The sequence below is a fragment of the Pteropus vampyrus genome, unplaced genomic scaffold (genome assembly GCF_000151845.1).
Source record: "Pteropus vampyrus isolate Shadow unplaced genomic scaffold, Pvam_2.0 Scaffold59, whole genome shotgun sequence".
NCBI classification, from domain to species: domain Eukaryota; kingdom Metazoa; phylum Chordata; class Mammalia; order Chiroptera; family Pteropodidae; genus Pteropus; species Pteropus vampyrus.
Window position 1 is genome coordinate 2,994,312 of NW_011888840.1, and position 17,457 is coordinate 3,011,768.

The 17,457-nt window shown below is 46.8% G+C and overlaps 1 protein-coding gene across 1 annotated transcript in view; it reads left to right on the forward strand.

Moving 5' to 3' along the window:
• FER1L6 (fer-1 like family member 6) overlaps positions 1 to 17,457 on the forward strand; it is a 103,022-nt gene that overhangs the window by 45,367 nt on the left and 40,198 nt on the right. The window contains exons 18-21 of the mRNA XM_011360828.1: positions 5,519 to 5,696; positions 7,822 to 7,946; positions 12,994 to 13,128; positions 16,064 to 16,213. Of these exons, the coding sequence (XP_011359130.1) occupies positions 5,519 to 5,696; positions 7,822 to 7,946; positions 12,994 to 13,128; positions 16,064 to 16,213 (588 nt within the window). The remainder of the gene's footprint in view (positions 1 to 5,518; positions 5,697 to 7,821; positions 7,947 to 12,993; positions 13,129 to 16,063; positions 16,214 to 17,457) is intronic.

Sequence of the window (17,457 nt, forward strand, 5' to 3'; positions counted from 1 at the left end):
TAAATGGAAGTTCATAATGGGTTCCTCATCCTTGAGGTGTCAACAGAGGCTGGACAACGGCTTGCTATAAATATGGCAGTCAGCAGCTAGTTTGGAGAGTCTGTAAGAGCCAGCCAGTTGCTAGAGTCCACCATAGGTGTGATGGTTAAACGTTGCAGACAGAGGAGGCAGTATGGAGTAAAAGTTGAATGCGTGGGCTTTGTAATCAGGTGAATCTGGATTAGAATTTGCATTAGTTTGCTAGGGATGTTGTAACAAAATACCACTGAGTGGTTTAAACAACAGAAATGTATTATCTCACAGTTCCGAAGGCTGAAGTCTGAGACTGAGATGTCAGCAGGGCCATGGTCCCTCTGGAAGTGACAGGGAAAAATTTGTTACTAGTTTCCGGCAGTTCCTAGGTTTGTGGCATGACTCCGATCTCCACGTATCCACATACCATACTCCCTGAGTATGGCGCCTCATAAGGTGTCCCTTTTTATGAGAACCCTACTTCGGTTCAACCTTATGTTAACTACTTCTGCAGTGACTCTATTTCCAAATAAGGTCATAGTCTAAGGTTTTGGGATTAGGACTTCAACATATGAATTTTGAGGGAATGCAATTTAAGCCATAACAGAATTTCAGGGCTAATATTTATGAGCTGTGTGACCTCAGGTAAGTTATTTACCATCTCTGTATCTCCTGTTCTTCATCAGTCAAGTGAAGATGGTGTTGAAGATTAAGTGAATAAATACGTATAAAGAACAGAGTGTGTATCAACCCAGAATATTCACCCAATAAACTCTGGCACTCAAACATATGGGCACCCAACATCTAGAGGAGGTTTCTGGAATTGTGTGCCCCTTCATATCCAGTGAAGTGTTTGTGACTCTGTATGTTATTTCCTGTCGTGTGTAAAATGATTTTTAAACCCACCCCTGTAAAACTGAAACTGAAAAAGGAAATTTTCACCCAAGTTATTCACCACAGATATCAGGATTCTTCTTCAGCTTTCTCCATCCAAGGAATTCTGGGGTCACAAGAACCATTTGTCTTAAAAATAGCAAATCATTTCAGAAGGCCCTGTGCTAAAAATACTAAAAAATTAATGGAGCTGCTCCCTCCTAAATATTTTGATGTATCTGGCATTATTTAAAATTAAAACAAAGGACAACTGTCAAATACAGCCAGAGGGTAACTGAGAATGGAGAACCTTGGCTTACCTCTTTGTCTGTATTTTCCTTTTGCCATTGGGATCGCTTTGCATGACAGCTTCATTAATTTCGGTGAATTTAATTGTATCCACGTGATGAAACATCTTGATAAGATGATTCAGTAAAACTATTTTTATTCCTGTTTTGATTGTCGTCCCTGCTTTTATCTCTCTCCCTCTGCCTCCCTTTATGCCCTTCTCGGCACTGAATCGGTAAATCTGAAAAAGCCAAGAGCTTCACCAGGGCGACAACATCGTCACACACCTGCCACCTCGCTCCGGTGCCTTAGCCGGGAATTAGGAAGTGCAGTAAGATAAAGCACAGAATGTACATCTCTAAAATCTCCAGGCCAGAGCGTCCTCAAAGTTTATTCTGCAGAACAGCTGCCATTTGAGTGGCTCCGTAAACGTCCCATGTTCAAGCACATTTGGGAGGTTGCAGTGCATCCCTCTCTCAGAGTGTCACAGTGTCCATTGACCAATAGAAGGCTCTGAGAAGTCCTGCTTTAACTTTTACACCCACGCTTGCCAATCTTATTCATCTAGATAAGCTATTTATAAATTTTAGGAAACCATCATACTTAGCGGGGCCCCGTTTGGGAAATATTAATCTAGAGGAAATGAAGGTGACATCTGAAGTCACATGGCTAAGTAATGGTAAATCTGTAACAGTGACCAGGGTTTCATGGTCCCTAGTTCCATGAGCTTTCTTTTTCTCTAATTTAAATATATTCATAACACTACTGAAAATGCTGGAACAGAATTTGCGGAGCTCAGCCCGATTCATCCTCCAAAAAAAGCAGTTCTTTCCCTTGGGCCTCATTGCCCTTGTGCCCCTGGTGGCCAAAGGGTGGAAAAGCACATTCATTACCAAAAGGAACCTCTTCCTATGAGAGGAGCTGGGTGCACTTAAGAGCCCAGCCAGAAGGTGGCGCTCAACCTTCCTTTTCATTTCTCCTTGAGTCCTCTCTGTGCCCGTCCACCTTTCGTCGTTAACTCTCCAAAGAGTCCTTCTCATTCTCGTCCCCATGTCTATCCTACCTTCTGCTCCAAACCCTTGAGTCTGGTCTCTCAAGCCTCCGGCTTTCCATTCACCTTTCCCTAGATGCAGCAGAAAGTGGTGACTGACACACACCTTTCTGGGTTCCCGCCAGGGAGTGAAACCTTTACAAGGAAAACAAACCTTTCTCTTACGAACACCGATTGACCACTCCGACACAGTTTATGTAAATTACTATCTTTCTCTCTTTCTTCTGACTTGCCAAGATTTTCCTTCCTTCTAAGCCAGGGGACATTCGCCAGGACCCCAGAGGGAGGTGAATGGGGCATGGGAAAGGCGGAGACTATAGCGTTCCGTCTCATGCAATTTTTATACACTGGTGATCGTAGTTTTTCGATGCACTTTTGCATCCTTTACTGTTCTCTGTTTTTTGTTTTTTGTTTTTTCTCCCTGCCTTACCAGTGCTATTCTCGAAAGGAGAGAAGGTCCTGTGATTGGCCAGGCCCCAGGAGCACATGAGAGAGAGGAGGCAGGGGAAGGCACACCCAGGCTGGAAGTGCTGTTTCTGAAAGCACCTGGGAGGATGCTCAATAAGGCCCCGTGTGTCCTAACTCGGATGCTTGCTTACGTGAAAGACCGCATTGTCTTGCAAGCAGTTTCAATTTGTGTATTTACATATGCACTAAACTGCAAATTTAGGAGTGCAGCAGAGGTCCTTGTGTAACATTTTCACAAGATGTTAGCTGAGTTTTTGGTTCTAACCATCAATGCGCACACACATTGTTTTCACAGCAGTGGAAATAAATGATGTTTTTTTGTTTTTGTTTTATTTTAAGAAGCAAAGGATACCAGACCTGCTTGGAGGCAATGCAACATAGTAAGATGCTACTTAAATACTTAGAAATATGCTCTGTAGAGCAGCAGGGTAAGCACCAACAGGGAGAAAAGAAGAATCTCAAACTCTGCCCCAGATGTACTGAGTCACAGTTACATGCACTGATTCTCATGCACCGATACAGACATCAGTGTGAGGAGCACTGGCTAAGGGTGTGGGCTCTGGAGCCGGGCAGAGCAGGCTTGAGTCTCCGCTCTACCCCAGCCTTGCTCTGTGACATCGGACAATTGTCTTAACCTCTCTGAACCTCTACTTCTTCATCTTTAAAACACACACAATAAAAGTATCTACTTTATAGTCATCATGAAGATGAATGACTCTCTAGGATTTGTTAAAAGTATGCAGAAAATAGGACATTCTGTGTGTATGGAGGAACGTTAGACCAGGGCCTGGAACAATGTAAGTGCTAATGCTTGTAAAATATTATTATTATTATTATTAATTAAAATTAGTAACCCGACAAGTATTTACCAAGTGTTTCCTGGGTGCCAAGCCCTCTTTTAGGCAGTAGGGACGTCACTGTGAATTGACAGATAAAACCCCCGGGATATCTACAAATAGCAGAGGGATTGATTTTATTACAACAAAATAATCTTCGGCTCTCAAGAAACATTTATTCTATTGAACAAGTGCTCGATGCATTTTAGCTATTATTATCACCATTGTTATGACTACTATAGAAATGATGAATTGGGGGTGATTTTTCTTATTTTAAATTTTAGCATTATGAGTCGCAGAGCGGTTATCTTTACCAAGAACAAAATGACCCATTTTTCTTTTTGTAAGCTGAGCAAATAACACATCCCACTCCCTAAAGAATCAAATCCACACTCCTCCACATAACAAGCAGGATTCTGCAGCCTTGCCCGTGTCATTCTCTGCCCTGGCAGTTTCTTTCCTGAAAGCTCCGAGCAAAACCATTTCTGCCGCAGAGTGAGCGCTCGCGACGCTTGAGCCTGCGATGGGCGCGGTTGGTTCACACACTTGCCTCCTCCTGGGAGCCCTTCTCTGCTGGGCCAGCGCCCACGTCCTGCTGAAGCTCAGCAAAGTAGTTGAGTCTTAAAGAAAGGATGGACGTTCCTACGGCCACTTCTCTGCTCCCTTAGCATTTTCTCTCCTCCACTTCACTTTGCATTCGAGGAAGTGAACGCGAAGTGGCCTCGCTGTCTAGCAAGCTCTTGGATGGGGGCCAGGACTGCACCTTGGTCCTCATGATGCCCCCCGGACCCCACTCCGTCAGCACTTCCTAGTGGCACTTGTAACAGTTGCTGAATTGACTTGCTCAAAACCCATCTAGGCAACTCTCAGAGCAAGCAACAAAGGTGAACAAACGTGCTCAATTTGGGGTTCAGAGGCTTGCTCTCGCCATGGGTGCCTCGGAAACAGTCAGAGCAAGTTGTAGACCCTCGTAGTGGGATCCTCTGATTCTCTGTGGAAGAAAAGTGGTCCAGAAGAAAGAGGGCTGTACTGAGAGGAGATCCTAAGAAACAGAGGGGTCAGTAAAATCTGGAGAGGCAGCCACTCTCGAAATGAAGGCCTTGCCGGCGATCCAGAACACAGCCAAGTCTGGAGCCTGGGACTCCTCAGAGGAGGGCGAGGAGTCCCCTAGTCTCGGTGATGGAGAAGTGAAGGGGCCACCCAGCACCGAGCCACGTCTTTGCATCTTGAGAATGTGTGTGCCCTCCCCCCCACACACACACATATGTGCACACACTCACACCACGCACACATAAACGCACAAATTCAAACAAACGTAAAGATAAATACAAACCCGAGTACATTTGAAGGGGAGAAAGCAGCGTAGTGGGGATCAGAAATCGTACTGCATGAGGACTGGATAAAGGTCGTGGTGCAGAAGGAGGGCTCCTTCAAGCACAGGGAGGCCTGCCCGAGGGACGATGCATTCAAGTCCCTCCGAGTGGAGCAAAGAGGTAGAGGCTGCAGCTGGAACTCCAGGCACTTGGAAGTTCTGGAAAGGAGATCTCAACTCGGTGTGGGCAGGGGCAGCCAGTGGGGGTTCAGAGTCCGGAGTCTGGCTCTGGAATCACCTCTCCTGGGTTTCAGTCCCGGCTCTGTCACTTAAGTGCTGAGTGCTCTTCGGGAAGGTACCTAATCTCTCCGAGCCTGAGTTTTCTCATCTCTAAAACGGGGGCAATCGCCACACCTACCTGTCAGGTTTAAATGGTCCAGGGCTCAGAAGCGCACACGGTGCCTGTTTAAGCTTCAGGCCCCACCAAATCTGGACGTTCCCCTGGCATCGTGCATCGTGGCATCCGGGGCCACTGGTCTCATTGCGGCATAAGGTGGGCTCCTGAGAACTGCTCTCTGAACACCCCCTGGGTGCGTCCCCAGGTCTCCGTTTCTCAAAGAGCGAGGCCTGTACCTGGCTCCTACTAACAAGGCGATCTTCCTTATGACCATTCCACAGCTTCCGGGAAAACGTCCGGCTGGTTGGTCGGTGCAAGCGAAAGTGGACGTGTACCTGTGGCTGGGCTCCACCAGACACTCCAGCGCCATTTTGGACAACTTGCCAGCAGGCTATGACACAGAAGTGTCCTCGAAAGTGGCTGGTGCCAATCAACCCCCCGCTAACCTGCTCTACCACGGTATGATGCCCCCTGAGCAAAGGGGGTTGTTCGGTGTCTGGTGGGCTTCTGAGAAAACATGAGGAGGGTGGTGTGCAAGAGGTGCTTGTGCACTATTTTAGGGTCAACTCGTTTGCCTTTTAATACAGTTTCAAAGTTTTCTTCCTTACCTTCCGATGTCCCATCTAAAAAGAATAAAGTGAAGTCATTAAACACATCTGGAATACAAATTTATATTTTTCTGTTAACGGGGAGAAAGTGATTTGAGTTTCTTTGTAGGGCAGACTACATAGGTTGAGTGAAAGATGTCTTTTAAATAAACACCAGTAAGTTCTTGGGCTGCTATGACCCGTGAAACTAAAGCAGATTTTTCCTTTCGCATGGCGTCGGGGTTTTGACCTATAAATGGCAGGCGTTTATATTTCCTGGCAAGGACCCAGTGGAAATCGGTATCAGCGAGGTCACATATTTCTCCAGCTTGCTTCTTAACTTGGCTACTTTTAGAAATTCCACATGCTTTCTGTAATTCTTTCTCCTCTGTAGATATTTTCTATGAATGCCTTCATGTTTACCTTTTCATAATTTTAAATTTTGCTATAGATATTAATGCCTTCCAGTTGTATTTTGCCCTGTTTCCAATTTCTTCATTTTGCAGGATATCTTGCTGCCGACTTCAGATAGAGTAGACCGCTCACTTACCTTGACTTTGACTGAGGTTGAGTTTTGGATTGAACCAGTGTTGGAAGCCCTGGAGAACTATCTACACACCTGGACTTTCTGTGTTGCACAAGGCTCCTCTGACGTTGGTTGACCTTGACTGTTAAGGGACTCTACGGGTTCAATGGTTAGAGATGACAGGGTTCTGGAGAGAGCACTAACCATGTGCCGAGAATGGTGCCCTATACTTCTTTTAAGATTTAATTTGTTTCTCACATCCATCCTGGGTATATTTTTTATTTTACAGGTAGGTGAACAAAAGATGTATCAGAGATGCTTAGAAATTGTCCAAGCTCACACAGCTAGTAAATGATGGAGCAAACGATCTCCAAACCCTGTTTTATTTCCACTGCTTTACACAGTTTTACATTGGGGTGAAAACCATTCGCATCAAATTATCTCCTTATTTCTGTAGACACTACCTCTAGAGACCCACGGTACCCAGACATATTCGCTATTCCTGCTCCTAATAAATCAGAGGAGAGGAAAGACTTTTCCCAAAGTTTTCTGATCCTCTGCAACACGTTGTCTTCATGGAGTGACCTAATAAGATTTCTCTACTGTGAACTACTCAGCTCTACCTGGGGTTCCCCTGCTGGGCCCTGGCCTACCACTACCTGCAGCCCTCTCTCTGCCTGCCATCCTATCAAACAGGTGTGCCCATTCCTGCCTTTAAGGTCCCATGTCCTCTGCCTGTATCTCTCTCAAGACACTTAGCCCTGGCCGCCTGTCCCTGCGATTGAGGTATTTGTCTTTTCTGCTCTCTCCCTGGAGCTCCCCAAGAACAGGGGTTGTCTTAACCACTTCAGAACTCTTAGAGACCAGAGCTGCACCTGGTATGCTGTAGGCACTCAAGGTGACAATGGCTGGCTGATTGGAAGAACGGATGGGTGGACGACTTAAGACTTTATTGAGGTTATTGAAGCAAAAACTATTTGTGGAGCAGCCTCTTTCACACACACACACACACACACACACACACACACACACACACACACACAGAAATGAGAATTACTAGGAAGTAAAATGTGGTAATTTAGAAAGAGAAGGTGATTTTGAAATCTGACAGAAATAAAATCCAGTCTCTGGCCTTTGTTAGCTCTACAAACTTGGAAAAGTATTTTAGCCTTTGTGTGAGCCATTTCTCTCATCTATAAAATGGACGTAATTATGTACATTTCACAGGATTGTTATGAAGATAAAATCCCACCGTGTGGCGAAGGCACCAAGGAGAATGCCTGGCTCCGAAGTGCCCTCAACACGACCTCTGCCCCTCTCTCCATCGACTTCCGTCTCGGAGGCCGTGGTGCTGTCGTCTCCTTTGTCGGCCTCTGGATGCACCGCAGACACACGTCGCACAGACACCTGTGTACACCTATCGTTCCTAAAAGCACACTAACGCCTGCCCCTTTCCATTGCTTGTCCGCAGACCGACATGTTTTTCAGCTGAGAGCACACATGTACCAAGCCCGGGGCCTCATCGCGGCTGACAGCACCGGACTTTCAGACCCCTTTGCCAAGGTCACGTTCCTGTCTCACTGCCAGACCACAAAGGTAACTATAGACGCCTGCCTGCCTCCTTCCGGTAGCCCACAAGCGATCTGCAGCACACTCCAGGAAAAAAAAAAAAACAGGGCGCATTGCAAATCCCCACGTCTCTGGGTATATAGGTGTTTCAGACTCAGCACATGTGCATAGGAAGACAGACGTGGGGTCTGTTCTTACAGTGTGACCCACTGTTCTGAAGCCAAGAGGTCAAGTTACTAGGCAAAGGAAGGGTGAGAGGAAAGCGGGGTGAAGAGGAAAAGCAGAACGGGGCACCAAGAGCGCCTGCCGAAGTGCCAGGCACAAGGCCAGTTTCAGTGGGGAACAAGCAAACGAGCAAACACAACGTGGACAGTCCGCTCAAGGCTCATGACCCGTCTTCACTGAGGGCTGTTGGCGGGGGAGAGCCGGGAGGAAGGTTTCCCAGCTTTGCGGTCAGAGGGCCTAGGCTTTGCTCTGTTGCTTTGTACTTAACAGCTGGGGGACTGTGCACACTTCCAACACCTCGGCAGCTCAGTGTCTCCTCTGCAAAATGCAGCTTCCTGATGGACGCTGTGAGGACGAATGGAGGTGGAGCTATACCTGTCCCCTCTCTGCCCCCCCCGCCCCCCGCCTTCGCCCTTTGCTGTAAACGCGAAAAGGGCTCCTCGTCAACGCTGCGAGCCCAGTAAACCGCTCCCCTAACTTGATCGTATTCGCTAAAGATTTGCTCTGTTCTCTGAGGATTTACGGTACCGAGAGGGGGAAGCTCCTTAAAGGATTTGCCTATCTCTGAGAGTTGAGACCCAGAGACCTGGGACTACATTCTAGCTCATCTACTTTCTAGCTGCTTTGACTCACTAAACCTTGGTCTGGCATCTTAAACTAGGGCTACTGTGAAGAAGCAAAAGCGACGTGTATAAGTGGTTGATGAATGGTGGCCGTTACGTTGGTTGATGTCAAGAGGGCTGACATTTTGTTCCAATGTGAGGCTCATTTAAGTGATGGGTGACGTCGCATCTTGATTTATGACACACAGAGTGTGATCATAATGGGAACCAGCATTGTGTCCATTTCGCCAGCACCTGTCAGGTGCTCGCTCTGTGCTGGGCTCAGGGGACCAGACCCGCTCGGGCGTGATGTGCCATCTGGGCGTGGAGTCAGGCCGTGCTCCGGACAGACGGGTCAGTTACACCGTGATTGACGCCATAGGGCCGGGCCTCCCTCCAACAGCCGCTGGAGAGAGGGCTTTGCTCCAAGTAGGAGGGAAGTCGAGAGAGACCTCGGAAGGAAGGTGACTCCATTCTCACTTAGTGAATGAGCATGAAAATAAGGCTGCAGGCTACTTTCTTCTTTGTGTCTTGAGAGGTAGCTAGGCTCCGGAGCCACACTAACTGGGCTCAAATCCCAGTTCTTCCATTTACTGGCCGTGTGACCTTAAGCAAAGCCCGTTTGTCCTCGGTTTCTTCATCTGTAATAGAGGGATGATGGCATTGCCTTCACTTTCCAGAGGGTAAAACACCCAGCACAGTGCCTTGCTTGTAACAGCTCTTATGCGACAGCTTGTTATTATTGTCACTGAGGCTTCCCACCAGAGAGGCAAGGGGGATTCTCCAAGGGTGGTCTTCGGGGGCCCTCCGCCGTCTGCCACAGCTGCGGAATCCAGGCACTCAGAGATGATCTGAGTGGGGTAGGGGGTTTAAGTGATTAAGGGTTGCCGTGTAATTACCCTTCTACTTTGCATGTCCTTACGGTATCTCCATTTGATTGAGACCCATATCTCAAAGGAACAGATGGCATTTGTATATCAGATAACCATTTGAAAGGAAAAATACGTTTGAGTGAGGCTTGGGCTTTGCCTCCGTACTTTGACCCAAGCACCTAATTCCTGCTCGCACTAATAGCTGTCATCTGTGAAAAGCTCCCTACTCGCCAGGCACGATGCTAAGCATTTTATTATGCACTACTTGTTACATCTCATGCAGCCCAAAGGTGGATGTCATTACTGTCCCCTTTCTGCAGTTGAAGAAGGGAAGCCTTAGAGACCATACAGGTAGAAGGTGGCAGAGCCAAGACAGATACCCACGTGGGTCCAATTCCAAAGCCGTTTTGCTTAACTTCTCTGCTTCCGTTTTGCTGAGAAAGAGTTCCGGCTTCCCTCTCCTGTCCCGGTGTTGTGCTGCCTCAGAGGGCGTGGTCTGTGTGTGACATGGCTCCTCACACTCTTAGTGACAGGCAAAGCTGACCCTGGCCTCCCTGCAGTCAGAGCTGAGCTCCGCCAGTCACCTCGTAGCTCTCATCTGAACCGGCCACATGGAGCTCAGGGAGAACAGTCTCTGAAGCGCTGGTCCTGCAAACCAGTCCCCTATAAAGTGACTTAATGGTACAAACTATGTCGGAAGGGAATCCACTTATTCTGGGCACCACTGAGAATGTGAGACTTAGAAATCTTGTGGTGACTGAACGATAAAGAGAAAGGGAAACCGATCTGAGAGAAAGGCCTGGGGGACGGAAGGGGAGAGGGACTAAGAGGCTAAGAGGAAGCCTTAAAGGAGGAAAGGGCATCTTAGAGGGTGGAGAGCGTGGAACCTGCTCTCCAAACAAGCAGATCGATGCTGAGTTCTGAGGACCTGGGTGGTATCTTGTTAGACATGAGTGCCCAGTGTGCCTAGATGGGCACATGGTGGGTGTTCAGTAAATATTTACTCATTGATAAAAGTGTGGACGGGGTAAAGTGAGGTGGGCCACAAGCACTTATTGAGCACCTACTGTGTGCCAGATACTTAATATGCTTTATCTCAGATGATGGTTATAACAACTCTATAAGGTAGGTTCTAACCCCATTTAAATGAGGAAAACTATGGTTCAGATAGGGTGAATCACCTGCCCACGTTGACGGGCAGGCACCCATGAAAGCAGAGTTCCTTCCGTTCCAGGGCACCTGATGCTAAAGCCATGCTCCATCCATGGTATCTCGCTCCTTCAAAGTGTTAGCTCAGCGGTACCACGATCTCCCAAATGATGTCATTTAATGTGGTTACAATGCATAACTGCTTAAGGAAGCCCCGAAGGAATGAGTGCAGAGAAGTGGGAGAATGTTTGGGTGAGTCTTGCGGTACCTCTCACAGGTGGCCATGGTCCTTTTACTCATGGGACTAACTCGTTCATTCATGCAAACAGCTGTGAAGCACCTGCCGTGAACGAGATGCTATGCTGGTGCCTAATACTGTGCCTAGCACATTGTAGGTCCTGAATAAATATCTGCTGAATGAATAAATGAATGATGAATGAATGAATGAATGAATGAATGCTAGCCTCTGGAATCTTATCAAGTAACATCTGTAGCCCAAATGCCAAGGAAGACAGATTATTTCTCTAGGGAAGACAGCGCAAGGACCACAGATTGCTTTGGTACCACAGCTCTGGATGCATATTGCAAACGAGATCACGTTGCTTTTTAAAAGGAACATAAAAACACACGGTTCTTTGTGATGTCAGTCACCGACGCAGGCTAACTTTGCATCGCAACTCCATAACGCCTGTTTATAAGTTAGTTGAAACCATTCTTTTCCTATCTAAAAAGTTAAGATTTTCTCTGAAGTGTTATGTCATAAATCTTACTATATCTGATGTCTAGTATACTCTAGAAATTAAAAAGCAAGATAGGAAGGAAATTGTGGAATGCATTCTGTTTATGACTCATATAAAAAAGGCAATAAAATTTTTCTTGACCACAGTGCCCATGATTTAATGCTGTGACTAGAGATTACTCTTGATGTAAACTCCAAGATGACAGTTTTATTTGGGATTTGGAGCCTAGGCAGTTATTCCAGGACAGATTACTCTCCGATCCCTCAGACTGAACAGTGACAAGTAAGGGTGCAGTTTGGAAGTGGCATGGAATTTTCCCCAGGACCCAGGAGCCTCTGTGCCGTGTTCACCTGTGAAATCACCCATTCACCTGCACAGCCTGGAAGAGAGGAAAATGTGACTGTGGCCTCTTTCCAGGACTGGCCTCACATATCAATGGGGCAGTTTTTTTCCCCAGGTGCAGAGTCCACCCATCCTGCAAAGAACATCATCCCTTAGCTCTGTGAAACTGGCATGTTTCCATGTATCCAGTTTAACAGAGTCGAGGATGCAGGCCCAGCTGAGCCCTCCCTTCCGAAAGTTGCACTTGAATGGCCTGGCAGGGGGCTGTGAGCCACTTCTAAGCAACACACTCATGATGCTGGACCCGTTACGCAGGTCGTGATCCTTCTTGGTCCTTTGGTCTCTCCATCCGTATGATGAGTGCAGCCAACTCCCAAGATTACAGCTTTAATGGTAGAAAGAATAATGTCAGGCAAAACGGTGCGGTTTACTTTGAAGAACTCCGGCCAGTTCAATGTCGTCAAACAAATATCCACAACACAGTAGAATTCCATACATAGAAGGAAGATTAGATTTAAATCTTACTTTAGCATATTTGATGACAAAACTTTACTTGCTCACAAGTGAAGACTCACCAGATCTCCTCCATCCTCAATTTGCCCTTGATTAAATAGAGATGATACTAGCATCTACTTGGTGAAGGTGAGTGAGGTCAGCTGCCTGGGCTTCGGTGCCAGAAATCTGGGTCGAATCTCAGTTCTGCCATGTGCTGGCTCTGGACCAGTGAGCCTCAGTTCTTGCCCTGTAAAATGTGTGTAGATAACTGTATCCATCCCCCAGAATGGTTGTGGAGTTTATTGAGACAGCACCTGTCAAGTGGAGCAGCCGGCACATAGTAAGCGCTCGATAAAGGATAGTTAGTCTTATCCTCACAGCACGACTGTAGGATTGAGCTGAAATGACATAGGCCCATGGGGTGTTACTCCTTGCGGGGTTCTACTCAGGAAACATGAGCCCACCAGGCAGGGACCCTTTTCATCCCCTAGCCCCTAGTACTTAGCGGCACCTCAATTTATATTGTCGCTTGAATGAAAACGATGAGGACATGTTCTCTGTGCCGCTCATAAGCGTTGTTGAATGCACCTCAGGACCCCTGTAGCCCAGTCGAATGCTCTTTTGATTTCCTTTCGGCCCCATCTTCCAGGTCATTTCCCAGACCTTGTCCCCCACCTGGAACCAGATGCTGCTGTTCAATGACTTGGTGCTGCACGGAGACCAGAAGGAGCTGGCGGGGTCCCCGCCTTCGGTGGTGGTGGAGCTGTATGACAGCGACGCGGTGGTGAGTGCCCGGGACGGGGCTGCCTGCGCCTCGCTGATAATGCCGAGTTCCGGGGACTCACGTTATTTAACCAGCCTGTGACTCTCGATGAGCCTGGAGGCGACTCTGACCCAGGGAAACGAACTGCAGAACCAGGAAGATGGATACTGATCGTTTGCTTTTATTTTTCACTTAGAGTTCCCTTCACATTGCAATTAAAATTGGACCCAGTTCACAGAACTTAGTCGACACACACTTCTTCAGGAATACGACACTTGTATAAAGCACCCCAGTTGTACCCGGCCCCTGGCTTATTCCATGTCCTATTTTTGCTTAGTAAAAATATCCATGCCTTTTGAAAGTAGGTGTTTACTGACCTTGCCTGGCTGGAAGGAAATAGATGGGTATTGTCACCAGTTCATCTTTGGAACTGGGTCTTTCTGTCTCTGTGGCGGTTGTTTCTGAACCCTGTAACAACGCATGCATCTCCGTCCCATCTCTGTTAGGATGTTAACCAAACCTCTTCCTCTCTAAAGATGTCCGTGTTCTGAAAAGTCGGGTAGATTCAAAAGCTTACTGGGGGTTTTTGCAAAAATGACAAATCAAATCTTTTTCTTTTGAAAATTAAGAAGTCTAAAATGAAAGGCAAAGCCTTCTTTATTTTCTTTGCTGTCTCTGCCTCCTCGGGAAGTTGCAGAAGCACAGATACGGTAGGGACAATAGTTGTTCCAGAAAGCCTTCCTTGCCTCCTTACCTCTGCGCATCCTGGCAGCTCTGACCTTCAGGCAAGGCCAGGAAGAAATTAGGATGGGAGAATTGTAGGTGAGCAAGGACCTTGGAGAGCATGAATCTTGTTTCCTAGAGAAGAAAACAGAGACCCGGAAAGGTCAAATACGTTGTTTAAGGTCATAGCTAGTTGGAGGCAGAGCCAGAACTTGAACCTAGACTCTCATGTTCACTCTTTTCTGCACACCAGAGGCAAGGGTGACTGGTGTGTCTGTATCCCTTTAGAGACGCACATTCTGCTTCTCCATGCACCTCTGCTTGCTTGCTTGCTCTCTCTCTCTCTTTCTCCGTTCCTCCCTCCCTCCTTTTCTCTCTCTTCCATTTCCCAGCTGTAAGTTGGAGCTAGATGTATCTATTTATTGATTATGAGTTCTACTGTTGGGCATTTAGTATAGATTTTCAGTAGAGACAGCCACAAAGTAAATATCTTTTTAATTTTCTTCCTAACAACACGGTTCCAATCTTGTCTTTTTTTTTTTTTTTTAATTTGAAAACTGGTAACCACAATCAAGTGTCTTGGAGAGCTCCTAAATCAACTCACTCCATGGATTTCCCTTGGCCTCCCCTTTGCTTTTTAGATTCCTTCTAGGTCTCCGTTCCATGATCGCGAGCCTCACCTCAAGCCAAACCCTTCACAGAGAAATAAGTTTACATTCTCACGTCTAAAGAGAAAAAAAAACGTAGGAGAGAAAATAAATATGAACGTTTTGAACTTTCCTCCTGGAGAGATGCAAGTAGATATGTAAAAGATCCCGTTTGCCCCGTAGGCTGCACGACACTGCACCTGCAGTCCTATGGTGATGACCAGATTATGAGATTCCGACTCTGCCAGGCGTGCGACTCCAGTCTAGAGCTTTCTCTCCATACCCAGTGACTCGTTTGTGCTCTCAGTGGGGCCTGCTGGCTTTCTAAGAGATGAGATTGTATTTGGCAAATTTGTTGCTTGGGTTTCTGTTGATTCTTTTGTTTCCAGGGCTAATTTTAGGTATTCCCAGCTAGAACACGGACAACATCACAGCGGGTTACTCAGCCGCCCTAACTGCACCCCAAACTAGGAACAGATCTCACCCCCCAGTGGATACCAGCAGGCAGCTTTGTTTATTTCCAAGTGTGACTGAACTTGAAACCCTATTTCCACCACCACCGAGCTTCCCTGTTCTGCAAGTGCTGGGTCGTGAGTTTATAGGCAATGAAACAGTGCAGCTGCTAAAAGGCAGCCTCAGCCGGAAGAGAATGTGGTCATTGACCTTGGACTTCAGAAGTCACGAATGGAACAGTTTTCACTCAGTAAATGGGTAACGAGTACCTGCCCTGTGCCAGGGGATGCAGCAGTGAATAAAGCTGGCAACTTTGCCTGCACGGAGCATCCATTTCAGCAGTTCTTGAGATAAATAGCAAAGCAGCCCCGTGCTGCTCCTGGAGGAAAGCGGACCCATCCCTTTGGAAGAGGCAGAAGGTGGTGCCATCAAATAGTGCTTAAACTTACGGCCCATTTCTGTACATACACATAAAAACATTTCAATGCCCTCTTTTGCTGCCAATAAAATAGGGCAGAACTGCTCTGTCATGTAAACATACTGGCCTTCATCATCATCATCATACATCGTGCGTGTATCCAGCACTCACTGTATGTCAGTCACTGTGCGGAGCACACATATCATTATGTCGGCCTCATGCCCCCATTAAAAAAAAAAAAAAAAAAACCATGAACTTCAATAAATATTGAATGAATTGTCCAAGGCCGTAGATCTAGAAGGTAGCAGATGTGGGAACACGCACTCGCGGCGGCCCGGACTCCGAAGCTCACGTTCTCTGCCACGATGCTGCCCTGCCCTGCGGAGCTTTTGGAATGTTATTTCTCCTTTCTCCTTCAGGGCGGCCCCAGACAGTTACTTAACTGTATCCTACCAAGCTCTATGTGCTGAGGAGAGAGAAGCCCTAAGATATCCTTGCGCCAGGGAGCCCCTAAGATGGCCTTCTTAGCGTTTACTCTGGGAGCCCAAATCGATTCCACTGCTCCCCAAGCCTTGGAAAGGATTGGAGGACCGTAAGCAAACGGGAGAGACTGAGCCTGACGGTTTTGTGAAGATCACTTAAAAATTGCACTGATGCAAGTCAGAACCAGGTAGGTGACAATCAGGGACAAAAATTCATTTCTTTTCTGCCTTAGGGGAAGCCAGAATATTTGGGTGCCACAGTGGCTGCTCCTGTGGTGAAGCTGGCGGATCAGGACTATGAGGCACCCAGGCTGTGCTACCACCCCATCTTTTGTGGGAACCTCTCTGGAGGGGACCTCCTTGCCGTGTTCGAGCTGCTGCAGGTAAGTGAGCTAGAAACGACATCTGCACTGGCTCGTCTGTCTCGTCCACCTGAGCGGAGATGTGGCCTCACAGGAAGTGCACGTTCATGAAGCCGTGCCTGGCGCCTCCCGGCTCTCCTGTCTTGGAAGGCTTTTCCAGAAAGCAAAGGCAGGAAACTTGGAGAGGGAAGCTGAGACTCTGAGTCTGGCTGTTCAGTAGAGGACCAGGTGGGACCTGGAGAGGACCCGGGAGAGAAGCCACCAGGCAGACTTCCAACAGGGAGATTTCTCTCCCTGGCTATTCCATTCGCCGAGGGCGGGAGACACTTTACCTACGGGTCAGATCAGTCCTTCTACACGTGAGCCTGTTTTACAGAAATCCCAATTTCTAAAAATAATCTCACTTGGTAGAGCAACTAGAAGACAAGCATTCCTAGCACACGGAGAATAAGTAAGAGGGAAGGAGCTGGAGGGGATCCCACGGGTGTAGCGAAAGACGGTGGAAAGAAAGTCTGAGAAACGCTTCACATTACAAAGTCCTGGAACTGTTTTGTTTTCACTTTTAGAGTTACTTTGCATTTACGGCAAGTGGTGCTTGTTTTACTTAGCAACATGAAGTTTCCTTTTTAAAAAAACAAAACAAAACAAAACAAGACTATATCTAATGACGAGGTTTATTGGATGATAGTACCGGTGGTAGAGGAAAAGGTTCCCATTTTACATGTCGGAAAGCTGAGGCTCGTTTCGTTAGTTTGTTACTTTGTGTTTTATATTCCACGTACGAGTGAAATCACGTGGTTTTTGTCCTTTTCCGTCTGATTTATTTCACTTAGTCGATTTGCTCACGATCCATCCATATTGTCACAGATCGTCTTTTTTGATGGCTGAGTAGTATTCTGTTGTATGTATATGTATCGCATCATCTTTATCCGATTATCCATCAGTGGACACTTAGGTTGTTTCCGTGTCTAGGCTATTGTAAATAATGCCGCAGGGAACATAGGAGTACATATGCCTTTATGAAAAGGTGCTTTCATATTTTTTAGGCAAATACCCGGGGGAGGAATTGCTGGATCATGTGTCAGTTCTAAAAAATATTTGGAAGGAAACTAGACTTGGGTGGGGAGCACTCAATAGAGTACACAGATGTCAAATTATAATCTCGTACACCTGAAAATTATATAATGTTTTTAACCAATGTTACCCCGACACATTTAATTAAAATAAAAAAGAAAGCTAGGCTCAAGGCTAACTGAACTAGAGTC